This window comes from Capsicum annuum, chromosome 3 (assembly GCF_002878395.1).
Source record: "Capsicum annuum cultivar UCD-10X-F1 chromosome 3, UCD10Xv1.1, whole genome shotgun sequence".
Classification (NCBI taxonomy): domain Eukaryota; kingdom Viridiplantae; phylum Streptophyta; class Magnoliopsida; order Solanales; family Solanaceae; genus Capsicum; species Capsicum annuum.
This window is the reverse complement of record NC_061113.1, coordinates 6,909,070-6,931,269: the sequence shown is the minus strand read 5'-3', so window position 1 is coordinate 6,931,269 and position 22,200 is coordinate 6,909,070. Positions and strand designations below refer to the sequence as shown.

The 22,200-nt window shown below is 32.4% G+C and overlaps 3 protein-coding genes across 4 annotated transcripts; all 3 read right to left on the bottom strand.

Annotated features, from left to right (window-relative positions):
* Positions 1 to 5,739: 5,739 nt before the first annotated feature.
* On the bottom strand, positions 5,740 to 12,470 carry LOC107852936. 2 transcript variants are annotated; one of them, XM_016697969.2, is made up of 7 exons: positions 12,372 to 12,470; positions 11,240 to 11,332; positions 10,521 to 10,655; positions 10,342 to 10,431; positions 9,632 to 9,781; positions 7,340 to 8,931; positions 5,740 to 6,956 (listed from the first exon to the last, which is right to left on the bottom strand). In XM_016697969.2, exons 1-7 carry the CDS (start codon positions 12,441 to 12,443, stop codon positions 6,059 to 6,061), a joined length of 3,030 nt encoding a protein of 1,009 aa, XP_016553455.1. In that variant the 5' UTR covers positions 12,444 to 12,470; the 3' UTR covers positions 5,740 to 6,058. The 2 variants fall into 2 exon arrangements, with proteins under 2 accessions (XP_016553455.1, XP_016553456.1); XM_016697970.2 differs by having other exon boundaries at positions 10,342 to 10,445; positions 10,521 to 11,332; positions 12,372 to 12,415.
* Positions 12,471 to 18,463: 5,993 nt separating this feature from the next.
* LOC107852933 (putative glycine-rich cell wall structural protein 1) lies at positions 18,464 to 18,916 on the bottom strand. The gene has a single exon (XM_047408107.1). It carries the CDS (start codon positions 18,914 to 18,916, stop codon positions 18,464 to 18,466), a length of 453 nt encoding a protein of 150 aa, XP_047264063.1.
* Positions 18,917 to 20,493: 1,577 nt separating this feature from the next.
* On the bottom strand, positions 20,494 to 21,800 carry LOC124896975 (glycine-rich protein 5-like). The gene is made up of 2 exons (XM_047408977.1): positions 21,609 to 21,800; positions 20,494 to 21,060 (listed from the first exon to the last, which is right to left on the bottom strand). Exons 1-2 carry the CDS (start codon positions 21,705 to 21,707, stop codon positions 20,722 to 20,724), a joined length of 438 nt encoding a protein of 145 aa, XP_047264933.1. The 5' UTR covers positions 21,708 to 21,800; the 3' UTR covers positions 20,494 to 20,721.
* Positions 21,801 to 22,200: the final 400 nt, after the last annotated feature.

Here is a 22,200-nt window from a genome sequence, read left to right as displayed (position 1 = left end):
GATTTTATCAACACTCTTTATAGTGGCTCTTAAAATCTTTTTTTCTTTATCATAACAAATATTGTAGAATTTATTATATTCTACCCTCTCTCGATTCACTTGTGAGATTATATATGATAAGCAAATTTCAATTTTTCTAGAATACATAAAATGCTCGTGTATAGCTGGAGAATACTCTCAATCCAAAATGCACATCCAAAAGATTTTCGTGAAATTGAAGGAAATTAAAAATCTGAGTATCTGACAAACACTTCACTCGAAGAATCTTCTCAAGTTCATAACATTAAATCAAATAAATTAAAATACTAAAATTTTATTCTGATATCAAATGTCAACTTTTAAAATCAGGTTTTATTTTTCTGAATTTCTACAGTATTTTTAAAAAATTTGACCTTTTAATATATTTTTATCTCATAATTCAAGCAGACTATCAACTGGTTTTCGTGGTAGAGGAGAAAGCCGGTAGAACCAAAGATAAGCACCTCGAGATGACAACAGCTAGACCTAAGTTGAACAACTTATTACTTGATCAATGGGCTAGGCTAAAATTTATTTTTTATCTAGATTCATTAGTACGTCTGATTTGGTTCATATTTTACTATCGTTCCATACTGTTCCATCTTTATAGCTAAATTAGGAGTACCTTACTAGCATAATGTCACAATTTACAATTACGAAAATCTTTTCGATGTTTCAAGACCATAAAAGGCGCTAAATGGTTTACAATATGCATCAATTACATTAATACAGGATACGAGGGAGACTTTTACAGTCGATGTTGACATCTCAAGGCCATATGGTAATTATGTATGTCATGTTTCTTAAGTGGAAGGTGACGAAAAAGTCTGTGAATTAAAAATGGTGACAACTTTGATCAGTTAAGGTCAAAGCTTCATTTAAATTGTGATTAAATTAATTAAAGTGTAAAGTATAATTTTTAAAAAAATTTAAATTTTTTAAAAGTCCTCCAACTCTAAATTTTAAATTTTAGAGTTTTCCTCTTCTCTTCTTTTTCAATCTTTCTTCTTCTTTTTCTTTCTCTCCATCTTTTTTTTCTTACTTTTTTTTTTCTATATAAATTTTTCTCTTCTTCCATCTTGTTTTCTTCTTTTTCTTTTTCTTTTTCTTTCATTTCGTTCTTCCTTTTTTAATTTCATGAATTATTTTTAAAAAAAAAAAATTGAAAAGTATGAGAAGAAAATTTTCTATTTCTTTTGAAAATTAATGAAGAAATAATTTAGCAAATTCAGCACTACGGGAATTGGTTCAGCAACTACAGGAGTTGATTCAGCAACTACGAGAGTTGGTTCAACAACTACGAGTGTTGCTTCAGTAACTACGGCAATTACAGCAACAACTACTATTAATTGTTGTGTTACAGCAATTTTAGAAGTTTCTGCAGCAACTGTCGAAGTTGCTCCAGGGATCTTCGTGTAAATATGAAGTAGGAATCTTTGTGTAAATAATAAAACTTAAGAGTTTTAAAATTAGTGTCATTGATACTAATCTTAAAATTGTCACCTCTACGCAATATTTAAATTTGTGTCACTCCTTTTTAGTTTTGAAACTTTTTGGTCACCCTTCATTAATTTGCCCATGTTTGAGTGTTTATAACAATATTGCTATATGAAGAGTCAAATAATAGATATAGAACGATAATTTTCTTATGGTAAGTGATTTCAAACTATTTATTAAAAAATTTAGTTTTATGGGTTTTTTATTTACGAGAGTTTAAGTCATTTTATTTCCTCTCATTTTCGACAAAGTTGAATTGATTTTGAGGATTAACATTATGATTGTTATTTCCTCCGTTTCATTTTAGTTGGTCATCTTACTAAAAATAAAAATAACATATTAGTTGTTCACTTACTAAAACTAAATAGAATTAATTAATTTTTTTTTTCATTTTTATCCTTATAATTAATAGTATACATTAAATATGAGCAATTACAATTCCATTGTCCATTCTCATGTTCAATGAATATCATTACCCTCGATAACGCATTCATATAATTATTCATAGCATTAAATATATTTCTTGTTTTGTTGTTCTTAAAATACATTTTTATTTCATTTAATCATTTTTAACTATGATAGATAGATAGATATTCGAAAAAGAAGTATATGTTTTGATAGCAATATGATCAATAATTAAGTCATTTCGGTGATAACTATACGATCTGTAATTAGATCCTATTCTATAAAATAGTAGTAAAATTTGTTATAGCCATAGAATCCCATAAATCACAATTATGGTAGTTCCTAACAATTTCTTCAAACGAGCAATTCAAATGATTTTCAGCTCACAAATAAATTTTTTTAAACAAATACTTCCAGCAATTTTTGAATTTACCAAAATTGGAGCATAAAATCAAGAATATCCCTTTATTTTTAATTCAAACACTTAATTATTTATTTCAAATGAAAAGGAATTCGAGTAAGAATCTTGAACCTTGATATTCCATAATCATTTAAACCAATACTATAAAATATTCATAATCAAACTTTCCCTAATTTGGAAGAGATCAAATATCCTTTTCAAATTATACACTGTAAATTCATAGAAACTAAATAATTACAAGGATTATGAACAAGAAAATTATGTGCTATAATAAAACCCCAAAGAATGAACAAGAAAAAACATAAAGAAAACAAATGGCTTCTACTAGAGTACTAAACATTGTCCTATTTTTTTTGTTCATCACTAATTGTTCATTTGTAGCTTCTCTGTCTACGATACGATATCCTTCCCAACTAAGTTACACTTAGAATGTAACTTAAATGGTTTTCAAAATCCACCAATTACGCTAACAAAGGGTCAGAGTAATACTTTTACAGTTGATGTAGACCTCCCTAAACCAGGTGGTAATTATGTATATTCATGTTTCGTGGATTATGATGCTGGTAAACATTATGTGGATAATCTTGTTTTCTTTGATTACCAAAGAGATAAGAGTAGGTGTGTTAACAAAAGGTGCACTTGGCAAATCAATGAGAATGGAGCATTCCTCTTGCTTAGGTTTTACACTTGGAATGAACAAAAATGAAATTGAACTCAAGTCAGGCCATCCTCCGGATGCTCCGTATATGTTCTCTTTTTTTTTTACTTACTTTGTTCCATTTGATGAATAATATTTGGTAGTTTTACCTTGGATGAATTTCTAGATCTCTAAATAAATATATGTATCAAAAAGAAGACATCATTAACTGAAATGTTAAGTTGTGCCAGATATTGATCAAAGAAATTTGTGACACTACTAGTTTAACATTTTATTGCAAGTTATTTTAGTCTTTTCTTTTAAGTTTTCATGTTCTTAGATGGTATAAAATAAAACTCTCATATTAGCTCTTCACTTTTCCTTTTAACAAACTTACTAAGAAATCAGAAATAGATAGGTAGTTTTACTAATTCACCCATAACAATTAAGTGATCACACTTTCAAAAGAAATTAATTATAAAGGTAATTATGAAAAAAATTTAATTAATTGACAACTAATGTGGGACAACTATTTTTAGTAAGGTGAACAACTAAAATAGAACGGAGGGAGTATTGATACTGAACGGTAAAAAAAAAGGTAAGAAGCATTCAATGATGTGGCCTCGTTATAAATGAAATAGATCGAAAACTTAAAGTCTAAGATTCAAATTTCAGTGATACCCAAACACCACGTTTATTATTAACAACTTATGAAATTAAACGCTATTTTCCAATACTATTTCTAATTCTCCATCCACAAGGAATAGATAAAAATGGAAATGATTATTGTCTCACTCTTTTAGAGTGGCTTTTAAAAAGATTTCTTGATCATAAGAAATATGGTAAGATATGTATTCCAGATCTTGTAGGATTATATTGAGTATGTTATTGTGCTGTATACTAAGTAGAATATATAGAGTATGTATGAGCAATGCTTTTTGACAAAGTTGATTTAAATTTTGTTAATTAATGAAATGAATACATCATAATCGTCATTACGTTCTTTATTAGCTTTCCACCATCAATTGGATTCAAATTAGGGGAAGAACTCAAGGAATTAATTTACCAACATTGGAGCATAAAACCAATTTAGTCAAAGACTTAACACCCCTATATTATGAAAATCCTACACAATCTTCTCTCATTTAATATAAAAAGGAATTCGAGTAATATACTTTGCTAAAAGGGAAAAAAACTTTAAATATGAATGTTGGACTATGATATTCCATGTTCATCCAAAGCAATAATATAAAGATAAATAAAATCAAATTTTCCCTAATTTGGAAGAGAACAAATATCATTTTCAATTTTGACTGTATAGATAGAAACTAATTCATTACAAGGATTGAGAACAAGAATACTATGTGCTATATAAAGAACACAAGAAAATCCCAAAAAATGAACAAGAAAAGCCAAACAAGAACAAATGGCTTCTTCTATAGTACTAAACATTCCAATCTTTGTCCTGTCTTTTTTATTCATCACTTGTTCATTTGTAGCTCCTGCACCAGAGACATGGGCTGTCGAGATCCATAATATGATGTCCAATCAAACTACGTTATATTTAAAGTGTGACAGAAATGGTGCTCATTATCCACCACTTACACTTACAAAGGGCAGGTGGGATACTTTTACATTCGATGTTGACCTCCCGAGATCAGGTGGTAATAATTATGTGTTCTCATGCTTCATGGATTATGAAGGTAGTGGTAAATATAATGGATATAATTGGGTTTTCTTTGATTACGAGAGAGATAAGAGTAGGTGTGCAAACAAAAGGTGCATTTGGCATATTAATGAGAATGGAGCATTCCTCGTGGTTAGAGGTTATGTGTAGAAAGAACAAAAATGAAATTAAACACAAAGTACTTGCATTGTTCTATTTGATGAATAATATTTGGTAGTTTCTCCTGGGAGGAAATTATGTAATCAAGAGTAGCTTACTATCATTATATTATATTTATGACTATGGAATTAAATCTTTTCGATGTTCCAAGATTGAAATAATGTATTTTTTTAACCTTCCTTGAAGAAATGTATTAGCTTTTGCAAAGCTAATTGTCACTTGTGTAACTACTTATACTACGTGCTTTAATTAGCCATCATTTGCCACACATTTCTTTATTCACAGGCGAATCCAAAATTTGTCTATTGTTCTTAATTTTATTATTTTATGTCATTAAATCACTTTAACAATAATAGATATTCTAAAAAGGAATATATATTGTGAAATACAATCTACAGTTAAGTCATATTCTAAAAGTAACTTTTATTATAACAATACAATCTAGTAATCATCGCATTGTCTAACATCCCACCGGGCCAAATTGATATGGATGATCACATTCAATGGATGATATTCACTGAGTCAACTTCTGACTCTAGTCTTATGTTAAGGGGATTCAAAGTCTATAGATACACACTAAAAATTAAATAAATACCTTATACAACAACAACATAACCAGTGTATTCCCACAAAGTGGAGTCTAGGAAGGGGAAAATGTAAGCAGTCCATACCACCATCTCAGATGAAGTAAAGAGGATGTTTCCGATAAACCCCGACTCAAGATAAATAAAAATAATCGCCCCATCCTAAATCCTCCCCTGATCACACTGCAATAATTTGAACGTAAGATTGTGATCTAGTATATCTTTGCCTTATAAGTAAATTGGCAAGCTGATCATGGTGCCAAAATTAACAAATGTGCACTGTTTACTATGGGAAAAGATTTGTCACGATATGAATAAACCGGAAAAGAAGTTCTCAGAAAAAACTTTCAACCCCCATATACTGTCAAGAAATTTCAAGATGTTTACTAAGATAACATTCCTCTTCTCCAACAGTGTACAGGTACTTTCGTTTGCTATGACTACGACAAGTCTGAACTTTGCTTCACATATATGTAAAATAATACAAGTACTAAGAAAATCATACCTTGCTATCCAGAGTACATCCAAAACTAACTTAGAGAGTTGTAGATAATCCTAGAGATGCACCTTTATCCATAACAGATCAAGTCCAACGCAAATACCTGATTATGATTTCATCAGTCACTGCAGAAGTGAATTATCAGTAGAAGTTAGCCGCTGTCAGCTAGGCTCGCCAAGTGGGTAACCACATCTTCTAGTTGAAAGAAGTGAGTCAAGAACTTGTCTCGAATATCAGTGGAGTCGAACTGGTTATGCTGCCATTCAGAAAGAGCAGCACCCATAACCTTCACGCCATCTCTCAGTAATTCTACTCCTTTGGTAACTCTGTCAGGAAACTTTCTTTTTCTATTGGGTTGCTTTTCATTATCAATCTCCATGGGATCACTGACCATAAGCTTTGGATCAACGTCTTTTATCTTTTTAAAGGTCTCTTTCAGCATTTGACCATCTATAGCAAACATGTTAACCGTGTTTGGACAAGGTCTTATCTTTGGACATGCTGTTTCCTTCTCAAGAAATGCTTTCAGTTCAGACATAAATCTATCTTCATCGGCTTCTTTTCCTGTTGCCAGATCAAACGAAAGAGCAGCATCTGGAGGCACATATCTCCATAGGTGATTACAATTACTATGGGCAGCAAAATACCCAAAAGCTGTGATAGCGAGGTGAACAAGTGCCCAATGTTGCTCTCTAAGCAACATGTGATACAGCTCCCACACAGCTGAACTCACTGCATTGTCCTCTCGGTCATCCAATTCAATGTTACCAAGGCCAGCCATAAAAGATGACAAGTTCGGTTTGCATTGAAATGATTTTCCATCTGATAATGCAGGTCCGGAGATGAAGAGGTTCTGAAGGGACAAAATGACTTCTTCCAACTCATTCGCGGTATATGAATGCTTCATGTTAGAAATGATTCCAAGTGTCTCACTAAGAAGCCTGCGGTATTTATCCCTTATTTTAATGTCTGAACAATCTCTGTACTTGTGAATAATAGCAACAAGGAACTTTATAGTCTTCATCTCAGCATCTGATATGCTGATTAGGCTGCAACAAGAAAAACGGAAAAAAAGGAACATAGGGAATCTAAGTTGGTTACTTGAACTTATCAACAGTAAAAGCATAGATAATGTCACGTAAGAGCTACATTTATTACAATTGTAAAGCAGAGGCCAAAAAGAAACACTAACTTTGTTAGTCATTTGCTTTATAAATAAAACGCCAACTTTCTTAGTCTTTTATTTTATCATTAAGAGCAGGTAATAAGAAATAATCTAAATAGTTAAATATTGTTCCACAATAAGCATAAAACTGTAAATTTCAACTTTTTTTTTTTGAAACTGAACTGTAAATTTCAACATTCTGTGCTTTTTTTAACAAGAATGACATTTGTGTTTATCTAATTCATGCAAAAGGAGCTGATCACATACCGAAACTGCAGAGCGGCAGAAAGAGCAAAAACTGGAGCACCATAAACAGCAGAGCCGCCTTCTATCGGAAGTTTACCCCCAAAACTCTCAAGGAAGTTAAAATATTGAGTTACAATTTGTTGCTTTGCCTCACTTCTCAATTTTTCTGAAAGTGCATTGAGCGGGAATCCCTCCATAAGCAAGGCTAAGTAAGTAATCGATGAATGGTGTGATGTGTTATATCCAACAACTGTATTATAAACTTTATCTACCATAGAATTCGGACCACATGTAACCAGCACACACAGAAATCTCGCCATTTTTCTGACCAGACTATGAGGATTTAGTGCAACGTCAGGAGCTTCAGTGTACTTCATTAATGAGCAGAACTTTTCAATCATGTCATCTACCACAACTTTGTCAGCGTGACGTGAAATAAAACACCAAAGTTCAGTAACAATCTCCTGGCAAAGAAAGTGAGGATGAAAAAGGTTTTCAAGAAGAAAAGATTCTATTTCACCCCAAGCTTGACTTGAAGAGGTAACTATCATGAAGGTTTTCAAGGCATTAATAATGAAATGGTACAGGGGCTCATCAGATTCTTGTTTTTGACTAGGACGAGACATTGTAGGAAGTTCCAAGACAAGAATGGAAGAATACACATCTTTATCAGTGAAGGTGCACAATAACCATCCAAGTTTTCTAGCCATCCCTAGTCTTGCATCATCTTCAATATCAGGTGAGTTTTTCAGAAGATTAACAAACACGGCTACTCGACCAATAAATAGTATCTTCGCTCCATGCATAGTGCCAGAACTTACAGAAAATATTGCACTCATGCTACTAGCTTCATTAATTTTGCACCCTAAGGGAACATTATCTGAATAAGTTTCATCACCAAACAACCACTCCAAAATTTGAAACTTCTGCTCTGATTTCACTTGAGTTGAGTTAAGGAAAGAGTTAAGCATATGAAAGGATGTCGGCTCCAAGATTTCTGAAATTGCATCACCGGCAAATTTGAGCAGCTCATCTTTAATGAGGAATATTCTGAAGGTTGAGATCATTATGACGGATAATATTATATCTTTGAACACACAAAATGCCTCGGATGGGTACTGAGAGATAATTCGCACAGCATTAATCAGGTAAAACTTGACTGGAAGAAACACTCTTCTAGCTTCCATTGCAGAAACGGCCTCTTTCAATGGGGATGACCAAGTCTCAGCCGCACATCTCAAAGATCCATTAGCCAGAGAAATAAGAGTCAGAATAATATCTCCTACATTCAACTTTACAGCCAAAGAACCCTTGCCAAGCTGAAGTAAGTTAACCACACCTTTCCATGACAAATTAATTAAGCTCACAAGATTTCCTCCATCATTAGCTGCAAGGATGCCCAACTCACACAACTTCTCAACCGTAAATTTCACTATCTTGCTAACATGATCAACACATTCCGCCTCTTCATTATCCAAAACTTTTCTTTCCTCTATCATCTTAAGATAAGCATCCCAGTTTATGCCATGGGAATATACTTTACATAATCGTATCAGAGCATCAAGAACTTCCAATGCAATTTTCTGTATGTCTGAACCAAGTGAGGAAATTGCCTAGAGCAATAAAGATAGTATCAGCAAACAGTTCTGAACAGTTCAAATAAAGTGGAGATAATTTATTTGTTGCATTAGATTTGCTAGAGGTCATTAAGAAGGAAAAGGGAATACGATATGAGTGATGCATGAAAAGATGGTATGCCTGCTTACATACGACCAAGCCCTGTATTGTGGTCAATGTATGGTTAAATTAAATATTCTTTTATGGGAAGTTTATCTGCTGGAATTTAGTTGACAAATTTTTTTCAATTCTAAAATATAGTTTATCATTGTGGTTTTCAACGAACAGGTTTGGACAAAATCTCTCAATTAATAGTTCTACTACGAGTCCAGTGAAATCAAGCAATTTCTTGAGTTCCCATTACTTGAAATAGTTGCCAAGTAACATGCACCCTATTCATGCTACTACTATGAAAATGGAAAACATTTGACCCAGATTTTGAGATCAAAATAGTTATAATAAAAGTTTAACCCGATCGCCAGGTACTTGGACAAATAAAAGCTTCTGCAGCAAGTTTCAGCATTGTAATGACAGAAATTAGTGTATCACAAATACAACTTTAGCTCCGTGATAGAAGAATAATATGACATTTTTGGGGTAACACGGACTTGTGCTTAACAGAAGAGGGGAAAAGGCTAAAATAAGAGTATTCATGTGAAACACGACATGAGGACCAGTATAAATCAGAATCAATACCTTCACCGCTAAAATGCAATCCTTCGTAAGGTTTAATTCCTCCAAGATGAAATTTTCAATAATAGACATTAACCCCTTGTCAACTGCAGTGGGGTATCTGGTCAAAGCTGCAAAAATAGAGGTAGAGTAGCCAAGCAAATCCAATAGCAGCTGATAAAAAACAATATCTATTAGAAAAGTACAACTTAGATAGCCTTGTAGACACTACATGCATTTCAAAGTTAAGGAAATTTACATTTTAAGAAAATTCAGAGGCACATAAAACAATCACCAGCTAAATGTCTAATGCTAAAAACGTGACTACAGAAAAAGGTGCTAGTACTTGGTTGGTTGACTACATTTTCTTGCTTATTCATGTGGCGCTAGTACTTAATATTGCCACGCAGACACTGTAGCTAAAAATGCAGTGGATTTTTCAAGTTGGAATGAAAAAAAAAATCATAGTATAAAGAGAAAAAGGTCTACATGCAAGGGAAATAATGAAAGCAACAGAAAAAGGTACCTTCACTGGTTTCACAAGAGAAGAAATTATAATCTTCTGATGTTATGGCAGTCAAGGACTATGATTTAAAGTTCAAATTCAAATAACGAAAATTGCAACTAGATTGATCTCAAGGACAGTAAGGATAGATGAGAACCTCTTTAAAATGTAAAACCAAATCCAGATTAATCAGAAAATTGTGTTGGTATACTAAAAAGTAATATTTAACCTGATAAAAGAGGCTACTATGTTCTTCTTCAGGTGAGTCCTGAGTCGACATGAGCGTCATCTGTAGATGCTTTTTACCCCATACGGCAGCCTAATGAATAAGAACTTAATATAAGCAATATATATATTCATGAATACTGATTACCTAATTAAGGAGATGAGGAATACAGCAACACTTACTTTGGCTCCTAGGCCTAGAAACTGCCCTAGGCATGCAGATATGTCTGACGGCAAATATTTTGCAGCCACTTGCAAAATGGCTTTGTTCAATTTGCATTGAGAAATGTCGAGACAGGTGAAGTCTTCCCAGAGTGTCCAGTAAAATGTCAAGGCAGATAACAGAGAGAAGCGACTAAAATGAGATCAAACAATCTGCTTTGCGAAACCAGAAGAATGAGATCCAGATCTTCCATAAATACATATATCTGGTTGCAACACCAATCATGAAACAGGAAGAGCAGCTGACTTATTTTTGCGCAGCTCACATGTATTCGCTCTAAAAAAGCCTTTACATAATATCATCAGGAGATATGTTTGCTTACAAAAATAAACAAGTTAAACATCAGCAAAGAAGAAACCATGAAAAATCGTTTCACCCCTAGACAAATGGCAATGATAAAATCACAACGTAGTTACCAGCTTATGATTCTTTACAAAATGCCAAACTGAGTTCTCTATTTCTTTTCTTTTATCTATAACCGTTGTATCCGGCCATCTTGTGTGCTGCTCAGCATAATTCCACAGGATACCTACCCACCTACCACCAGCAACAGGGTTTGTACAAGAGACCTCATGGTTCTTTTTTAAATGAAAATATAAATTCTCCTTTTCTCAATCCAATTAATCCATGCATTGCACTGTGAAATCAAGAAAAGTATGTCTAATAGTCATCAGGATACTTGTAAGGATTCTATAAGAGAAGCCACTTGTGATTTCTCTGTCAAGTCTAGCTCGCCAAGTTCATCCAGCAATTCAACACGATTCTCAACAACCTGTGGGACAGAAAGGACACTATCGAATCAAACTTAAGATGTAAATTACTAGTAATCAACATAGGGCACCTAAAGTGGGAAATTAGACCTGAAAAAACCACATAACTCTACTTCCACTATCAAACTGCAACTCATAATAACCAAATTATAGCAAAACAGATTCTGACACGAGGAAATTAAATAAAACTCATCAAAATGTAATAGTGAAAATGATACAAGCAGAAACTGAAATCAGTCAATTTGACCTCTACACAATCAACACAAGGACACCTACTGGCGGAAAATTAAACCTAAAAAAACAACGAAAACTATTTCCTCTATCAAAATGCAACTCATAATAACGAAATTATAGCAAAACAACTTCTGATATAGGCGGAAATTTACACTAATTAGTCGAAATGTGACAGAAAAGCGATAAAAACAGAAACTCAAATCAGTCAATTTGACCTCAACAAAGTCAACATATGGCACTTCAAGCGAGAAACTAAGCCTAAAACAAACTAAAACTACTTCTACTGTCAAATTGCAACTCAAAATAACGAAATTAAAGCGAAACAACTTCTGAAATACCAGGAAAATTACACAAATTAATTGAAATATAACAGCAATCAGAAACTAAAACTGAAATCAGTCAATTTGACCAAAAACTAAAACTGAAATCAGTCAATTTGACCAAAAACTAAAACTGAAATCAGTCAAGTTGACCTCTATACAGGCAACATAACGGCATCTAAAGTGAGAAATTAGACCTGATAACAACGTAACACTATTTCCATATCAAAATGCAACTCATCATAACGAAATCATAGCAAAACAACTTCTGAAATACGCAAAAAATTATACAAATTAATCAAAAACTGTCAGTGAAAACGAAAATATATCTAAATATTAACAAATTCGACAGCCGAAACGAAATTACAGCAAAATAATAACTGATATTTGAGAGAAAAACGAAATCCTAGCAAAATATTTATTGAAATTTGACTGCTAAAACGAAATTTTAGCAAAATATTAACCGAAATTAGACAGAAAATCTTACACCGGAAGATTTGATAGCTTCGATTAAGCTTTGTACATCTCTGCCGGAATTCGAATTTGAGTTTTTCTTCATTTTCTCCCTCTGTGTATGAATTTTCCTTTCGGATTTTTCCCGCCTTTGGGATTGGGGGAAAGTATTTATAGTGGTAATGTGATGGGCTTGTGAGAAATTTGTAAATTTCGTGAGTACCCCTGAACTTAAGGTTATTTATATAATGATACCTGTTAGATTTAGTATTAGCACATGTAGCTCGTTTATTCACTATTTTACGGGATATATGCATAATTTGAATAGAGAAAATGATTTTATGGAAAAATGCAAGAAGAATTCTTTGTTGTTTTGTCTTTCGCACGAAAGTCTGGTATGCCTTTATTCCAATTATCATAGTTCGATCAACAAACTTTCTAGTGTTTTATTTACAAATCTTCTATTGATCTTGTATGAACATGGATCATATAATTAATTACATTTGTAACGAATAACAAAGTTAAATCTCTCAAGCAATTGACAAATAGGTCCTACTTTAAATTTTATTTCGAGACTGAAGGATTCAAAGGTAAGGGTGTTAATATTTTAACTTTATGTTAATAGAAGTATCAGACAGTTAAATTGTTATGAAAGTATTGTTGTGTCCTAAAAAATTACACTCTTCTCACTCTAGGTGATATTTCTAAATAGAAAAAAATGACCAACAACAACAAAAAAAAAATCTGAAAATCACTCAACTGTAAGGAGAGGGGAGCAGGATTTAATATATTAACTTAATCAGTTCATATTAATTTGTTTTGAATCCTTTTGCTTGCAAGAAATTGAAAGAGAAGAAATTCTGACATATAATTGTCGTTTTAATCATTGAAACCATATACTAAAACCAAAATCAAAACCTATCAATCTGAGAGATTCTAATTGATTTCTCATTTCTAAAATTAACTCTGGGCAATCAAAAATTTTTAAATAATAAGTCACACGTACTTCTTTTAATTTTATATTTCCAATTTTGCATTACAATAATTTTTTTCTTTATTGCAATTTCCAAACATCAACCACATGCTCATATACACAACTTACAAGATCACATTTTAAGGGTGTTAAGTGGGCTGGGCTGGGTCAACTCGGAATTGGCTCATTAAATTTATTTGGGTTGTGGGTTGGGTCGGGTTTGGGTTGGGGTTAAGTGGGATGGGTCGGTCCGGGTTCAACAGTAAAAAATTTTAAAATAGCCCTAACTCGACCCATTTAATTTAACCCGGTCAAATCCACCTAAATTTGATCAAAATCGATTAAAAATCTAGTCAAACTAGGTCAAAAAAAATTCAATATACACTATATATACCCACCTATATACATTTTAAATACGTTAAACAATATATATACACTATATATATAGTATAGACTACATTAGAATTTAAAAAATATATACACATATACACCATTACACATATATATACGCACCATTCAATGTATATGTACTACTTTAAATAAAATATACTACAAGATATATGCATTACAATATATATATATATATATATATATATATATATATATATATAGTTATATACTAATTTATAAAACATAATACACATATATACGTTAATATACACGTCTATAGAAGATATATACACATATATACGCACCATTCAATGTATATGAACTACTTTAACTAAAATATACTACAATATATATACATTACAATATATATAGTTATATATTAATTTATACAACATATACACATGTATATGTTAAATATAGACGTCTCTAGAAGATATATACACATATATACGCACCATTCAATGTATATGTACTACTTTAAGCAAAATATACTATAATATATATACATTACAATATATATATATATATATATATAGTTATATACTAATTTATAAAACATATACACATGTATACGTTAAATATACACGTCTGTAGAAGATATGTACACATATATATGCACCATTCAATGTATATGTACTATTTTTAAAAAAATATACTACAATACATATACTACAATATATATACATTACAATATATATATAGTTATATACTAATTTATAAAACATATACACATGTATACGTTAAATATACACTCTATAGAAGATATATACATATATATATGCACAATTCAATAGATATGTACTGTTTTAAATAAAATATACTACAGTATATATACATTACAATATATATATATATAGTTATATACTAATTTATAAAACATATACACATGTATACATTAAATATACACATCTATAGAAGATATATACATATGTATATGTACCATTCAATATACATGTACTACTTTAAATAAAACATATACTACAATATATATATATATATATAATTTATAAAACATATACACATTAAATATACACATCTATAGAAGATATATACACAAATATACAAAACATATGCTACTTAATATAATAAATTTATAATACTTGGTAGTAAATTAATGATATATTAGAAGTAAGTTTTTAATTTAAACTAGAAATTCAATTTAAATCATTAAATGAAAAAAATTACAAAGTAAGGACTAAGGAGTGAATGAATGTTGAAATTTATTGATTTTGAAATGATCCAAAATTTATAATTTACTTGAATGAAAAATCTACAAATTATGCATCATTTTATCCAACTCATTCATGTTAATATTAACGGGAACTTGCATAAGATAGTCAAAGTCAACGGGGGCAAAACCATGCATTGGACTTGATTTTGCTGAGTTTTCCCATGAAGACATAATTTCTTCAAGTTTTTGCTCGTCATTCGACTCCGGTTCTATTCCTTGGTTTCTTCTTTCCGCTCCAATCCAATCTCTGAGGCAAACCAGAATATTCATTGCATTGCTTCCCAATGAGTGTCGGTTGTCTCCAAGTTGCTGTCGTCCCTGACTAAAGGCGCTCTCTGATGCAACGGTTGACATTGGAACATTCAAGATGTCTCTAGCTAATCTTGAAAGCACATGATATTGTGTTTCATTACTCCTCCACCAATCCAATGTGTTGATTCGTCGTCTGCGATCCTCTAGCGGTGATCGAAGATAATATTTAAGCGCTTCCCGATAAGTTGATGTGTAAGCTCTCTCATCAACACTATTCCAACAAGGTAAATCATAAAAGGAATCAGGAAAATCACTATGTGTCAGCCTTTTAGAAGGTGATGGCTCCTCGGGAGGATGAGGAGTGACAGTTGGAGTGATATTTATAGGTACGGCTAAATCAACTAAATCAGCATAGTGATTATACTTCCTCCGTTTAAAAAAGAATGACCTACTTTGACTTGGCACAAAGTTTAAGAAAATAAACAAAACTTTTGAATCTTGTGGCTTTAAATTAAAGTAGTGTCAAATGTACCAAAATAATGCCTTTTAATCTTGTGGTCATAAATATGTCATGTGGAAAGTTTAAATTAAAGTATTGTCAAAAAAAGAAAGGGGTCATTCTTTTTTAAACGGACTAAAAAGGAAAGTAGGTCATTCTTTTTTAAACGGAGGAAGTATAATTTTTCTATATATTCATTCGCATCACTCATAGCCGTCCAAAAATCAGGTTGTACTTGTTCAGAATCATTGTTAGTATTTATTTCTAAGTTAGCATAAATAATAGTACTAAAGTGGCACATAGTATTATATTTCATGCACAGATTTAGCATAGCATCAACCAAGTAAATAGGGGAAATCAGAAAAAAATATTTTTAAAATTTAGTAAACATGACACCAATAACTTCTTTATAACCTTCTTTATTTTTATATTCTTTGAGCAAACCAGAAATATCGGCTATATATGCTAAAATATTACAAACAGTAGGATAATAAGCATAAAAAAATTCAACTGTAGCTACATAATTTTTTTCTAAAAACTTAACAAGATCATTAATTACAACCCAATCAGAATCATGAGTATGCAATTAGCAGAATCAGCTAATGAACCACAATATTGATTTAAAAGCTAGTGTAATAGGAACTCTATTTTTATAACAAGTTTTTAAAAAATCATACATAGAATTCCATCTAATATCAATTTCCTCAGGCATCAATATCGGTGCAAGTCCATTTTCTTGACATTTAGCTTTAAATTCTCTAATTCTTTTTCTTCGATTATTTCCTTGAATAAAACCAACAACAAGACGGATTTTTTCAATATAAAGCTCAAAAAGCTCAAGACCATCTTTTACAATTAAATTATATATATGAGATGCACACTTAATATGAAAAATTCCAGGTAATGGCGGAGATAGCTTAGATTTTAACTTTGTTACAGTAGTCTTGTTTTTAGAAGCATTATCAAAAACAATACATAGGATTTTATTTTTGATACCATAAAATTTGACAACTTTAACAATAGAATCAACAATAAAATCTCCAGCATGTTTATGATCTTCATCATATAAAAAACAAGAATACGTTTTTGTATCACAAAACTACTATCCATCCAGTGACAAGTAACGGTTAAATAATCATTTTTATTTACAGCACTACCAAGATCAGAAGTTAGGGACAATCTACATTGAATATTTTTTAACAATATTGATAAATAAAAATAATATTGTAAATGAAGTCTAAAAATATCAGACCGACAAGTACTTCTAGGAATACCACTAAACATAGGATTATACATTGCTTGAATATAATGAATAAAGACATCAGAAGAAGGAAAACTAAAAAGCAAACAACCCACAGGTACCATTTTAGCTATTTCTTCCTGGTCCCTCAATTTATTATACTTCTTCATTACCTGACCGGTTACTGGGTCCATTCTAGTTTGCGTTGGCCCACCAACATCCCCACCACCTCGTGCAATTATTAACTCTCTTTTGTGAGCATCACCTATATGTCTCATTAACGTACCCGTACCCCTTGCTTGCCTCCACTTTTAGGCTTATATATTTGTTGATAAATATTGCATTGCACCTCAGTATCTGATATACGTTCAAAAAATTGTCATGTAATACTAGTTGTTTTACGAGCTCTTGGGGCATGGGGAGGACGAGGAGGGAGATTAACCGATTCAGATCTAACGTTGACATTTCCTACTGCGGGTGTCTCACCAATATTTTCATCACTTCGTCTAAATTAACTGCATCTACTTCATTTTCTTCTTCTATACCATATTTTTTTTGAGCTTCTACATAATCCATATCGTGAGCACCTACATCTATTTCTTCCTCATAAGGTGTACCAAGCGGTACCGGAGGCGAAGACACACGGGTATATCTACTACTTGAAGTACCTCTACCGTTAGTAATTCGCTTTTTACTACCACTACCGCTTCTGGGACAAAATTTTTAACACCTTTAGTAGCGAGGTTTCTTAATTTATTCATAATATAAATTAAACTAAAAAAATTAAAAATATATAAATATAATAAAATTAAATATTCAACAATTAATACACTAAATAAAAATTAAATGTAAGAGATGGAACGACAATACCACATTTTGAAAGTATCCAAAGGTTGCAACTTTAGAAACTTCTACTCATATTTTGTAATCGCAAAATTAAAAAATTAAAATCAGCACTTTAGGAAATTAAATATATAGAATATTTGAGAATTGAGAATTGAGATTTGAGAGAATGAAAAATTGTGTGAAAAATGATTTGAAGGTGTAGGGTATTTATAGATTTTTTTTTGGATTATAAAATATTTTAAATGATTTTTTTTTTAATGAAAGGGCTCAAACTAGCCATTTGGACCCAAAAACGGCCGTTGGGCCAACGCTAGTTTGGCCCAAATCTTCCATTTTTTTTATTTTTTAAAAAGACAATTGGGCCGAGCCGGTTAATCAGCGAACCTGAACCGGGCTTGGTTCGGGCTGGGTTAACCGGGCCCAACCAAAAAATTAATCCGGTACGGGATCCGGGACTCTACAGTTCATGGGCTGATCGGGTCGGATCAAACTAGGCCGATTTTATTAAATGGGTCGGTTTGACCCGGCCCGGCCCGTTTGACAGGTTTAATTCATTCATAATCAAGGGTACATGAACATGTAGTAAACATAAGTATACCATGCCTTATCTCTCTTTTGTAGTAGTACAAAAGAGAATTTTATTAGATATTACTGCATCATATTACAATTAAGGACATGACATTTTTCCCTAGTGACTAATAAAACCCTGGTATAACTTTCCTCGTCATCCAAGGCGGCTTGATACTAGGACTCGAAGTTGGAGTTGGAATACTTTGACCAGTACCACCAAAACCATAGCCCTCACCACAACCACCACCCTGGCCTGATCCTTTACGTCCTCGTCCTCGATCACTACCACTACCTCCACCACCTCCGCCTCCTCCTCCACCACCACCGCCTCCACCACTTCTTCCCCATCCAGAACCGCTACCACTTCCATATCCATAACCACCTCCCTTATCGCCTCTTCCGCCTCCTCCACCTCCTCCGCCACCACCTCCACCAGGAATAAATGGTGCAGGCGCGGGGCTAACTGGGGAAGGAAGAACCACTAGATCAAGAGGAAAATCCAAAGAACCTGAAATTTGATCAATATTAATGTTCATCATGAAGAAAAATGCCAACATTAACAACAACAATCGAGCCATATTGTTTCTTAATTTTTGAATACAACTCTGAATGCTTCATAATTGTTGAGTAGACAATGTATATATATATATATGTAGAAAAACTACGTATAGTTCACGTGAATAGACTAGTATGAGCATATTTTAAGTAACAAAAAGGACATTGTTAGGGTAAAGTTACATAATCTTTGCCTTATTAGCTGCTTTTGTATACTTGACACTATTTATTTTGTCATTAAAGTTGGGGCACAAAGTGAAGATTGAATTTACGTGTTGGTTAAAAAGTGTGAAGCTTTCTATCTCCACGAGAATAATGCGAATTTTGTCGGTATTATTTCAATTTCATACGTATACTCAAATGCTCTTTTGAGTCGAGTGTCTATTGAAAACGTCTTTATCCTACAAAGATAGTGATAAGGTCCTCGTACATCCTACCTCTCCAGATTCCACTAATTATGAGAGTACATCTTGAAATCTTCTTAAGTTTCTCTTTTTGTTCTTTTTCTTCAACTTATTTTATCTAATTCATATAGATCTAATCTAAGTTTTTGGCTTGGCTAGGTGGAATAGCCGACCATTCCCTTTTCTTTCGGATAGCAGATTCGGCAAAACCACAAGAAAAAGAAAATCTATTCAATTAGCAAAAAAATAAAAGAGAAAGAGGAACTCGAACCCTTGATAATTCTTTGTTCAACACTACTAGTTTTCAAGAGGCATGTATGATAGAGCATTTTTCTGTTAAGTGCATGGTTTAATTTGAAATGACATCTCTTTTAATACGGTCAAACCTGTCCATAAAAATGTGTTAATTTATTTGGTATTTTTCTATTGCTACAAATGTTATCATAGAGTATATAGAATATAACATGAAAAATCAATTCCAAAATAAACTTATCGACTTATCATTAAATTGGGAAAATTGAGATTTCCTTATTAATTTTCAACTTAGCTCATATTTTGATGATTTATATAGTATTGAGATTACCATGCATTATCGTTGAGAACACTCTCGGTCAATCAGTTGGTTGATTCAACTAACAGATGATGAAATTCTCGATTGATCTGATTGAATTTTTTTTCTCATTGCGATTCAGAATTGTGGAGCTTCTAGGGGCGCATTTTGAGGCTTGTGTACATGTTCACTTGAATTCAATAATTTTAGCTCAGATTTTTATATATATATTAACAAATCTGAATATAAATAAATATTTCACTATCAACCTAGTTAAATTATTATTATTATGATATAGCTTGAGGTCATTATAGGACCTCATAAACTTCAAACTCTGAATCTGCCTATGTGGAAACTTTCAATCAAACTCATCTTATTTCACCTCTCCCTTTTGGGTGCCCTCGCTCGAATCAGAACCTTTATGCATTTGGTTACTCGTTCCTTTTCGTTTATTTTTTGGTATTTCGTTTATAAACACGCATACTCGAGAAGGAAAAATATAATGACCACATCCATCCACGTAGTAGGAGTTTAGCCTCTCTATTTCCTCGAAGTAGTGGTAAGGTCTGCATACACTTTACTTTTCGTAGACCTTACCTGTAAAAGGGTACTTGTTGTTGTTGTATCCAAGTAGTAGGAGTTTGAGTTAGGAAAAAAAAAAGGAGCAATATTTTTTCAGCCAGTAACTAATACACCATTAACTTAGAAACAAATCAAGCCAACAATTCCAATAACTTGGAAATGAAAACCATATCCCTAGGAAAATACTACTAATTAATACAGTAATACGTGAAAACCTCAAAACACTAGACGTACACTTGACACAAACATAGGATAATAATATTACACATGCATGCAATAACTTTAAAATTTTCTAGGGTTTGATACCACCGATACCACCAACTCCACCACCAATACCTACACCACCACCACCGCCACCACCACCAAGTCCTCCAACACCACCACCAAAGCCACCAGCACCACCACCAAGTCCACCAAGACCACCTAGCCCTCCGATTCCACTAGCACCGCCTATTCCACCAGCGCCACCAATGCCACCAAAAGTAGGCAACACACCAGCATAGCCACCAATTCCTGCCCAGCCACCAACCCCTCCAAATGAGATGAAATTCTTTTTGTCATCAAGTCCTGCGCTAGGTGTTGGTGCTGTACTTATAACCACGGTGTTTACCGTTGCACCCTGATGCTGAACCTGAGTCCGAAATAGACAAAACAGGAACTACTTTTTTTAGAAATAGCAACAATATAATATAATATTTAGTATGTAAGTTTAATTTTTATACACTAACAATACAAGAGAAATTTTTACACTGTCAAGATATATATATATATATATATATATCGTTAAAAAAAATAGTTACTGCCCGTGAAAAGTGAGATTACTAAGCTGGAAAATATGGTAACTCAAACTGCCTATCTCAACAAGTAATAAGTAACGTGATAACGTAACGTATTTTTGTGCTCTTATTGTATATTTACGTAGTACAAAGTACAAACCAAAAAAAAAAAAAAAAATGAATCAACGGCAACAACTTTCACTGCTAAATGTAAAAATACATTGTTAATCCTATTTAACGATGAATTTTAATTTCAATGAATCATGTTAACTAAGGCTATTAAGTGACAGATTAGTGACAAGTTTCTTTGGTAATTCCTGTTATTTTAAATAATCATAAGTTAAATCGTTATTAATATATAAGTAATATGTTTTCCTTTTTAACATATAAAGAAAGAACAAACCTGAGTCACAGGTTCATTAGGTTTGGCCACTTGAGGAATGTTTCTTGCAGTGACAACATGTACAAGTACAAACACAAACATTATATTCCACCTTGCCATTTTCTTCACACTTAACTATACCCTCTATCTCTCTCTCTCTTACACACACACAAGAAAATTATGGTAAGTTTTTACTTCTACTGTTGTATGGTATGATGATGGGGGTTTTAAAGGTAGGAAAAAAGGGAGAGGACAGTTGTGAGAATTGAAGAAAGAGGCAAATAGAGTAAATGAAGGATATTAAATTCAACCATAACAATCTCGAGACTGGTATTCCTTCTGTAATATTGCACAGAGTTAGGTGGAACAAAAATTAAAAGTTGTAATGGCAAATTCCAAATGGTATAATAATGATGATTTTATGTATTTCACGTTATTCAAGCCATTCAGGGGCCATGCATGCAATTCTCATTGCTCTTTGAGTGACACTTGTTGCTTTGTAAGTAGGTCAGTAGATATTTGGTTTATTGAACTTGGTTCATCAACCATAGTTATAGGTTGAAATTGGAATGATTAAGATTTATATGATCAAAACTTTAATATTATTAAGTTA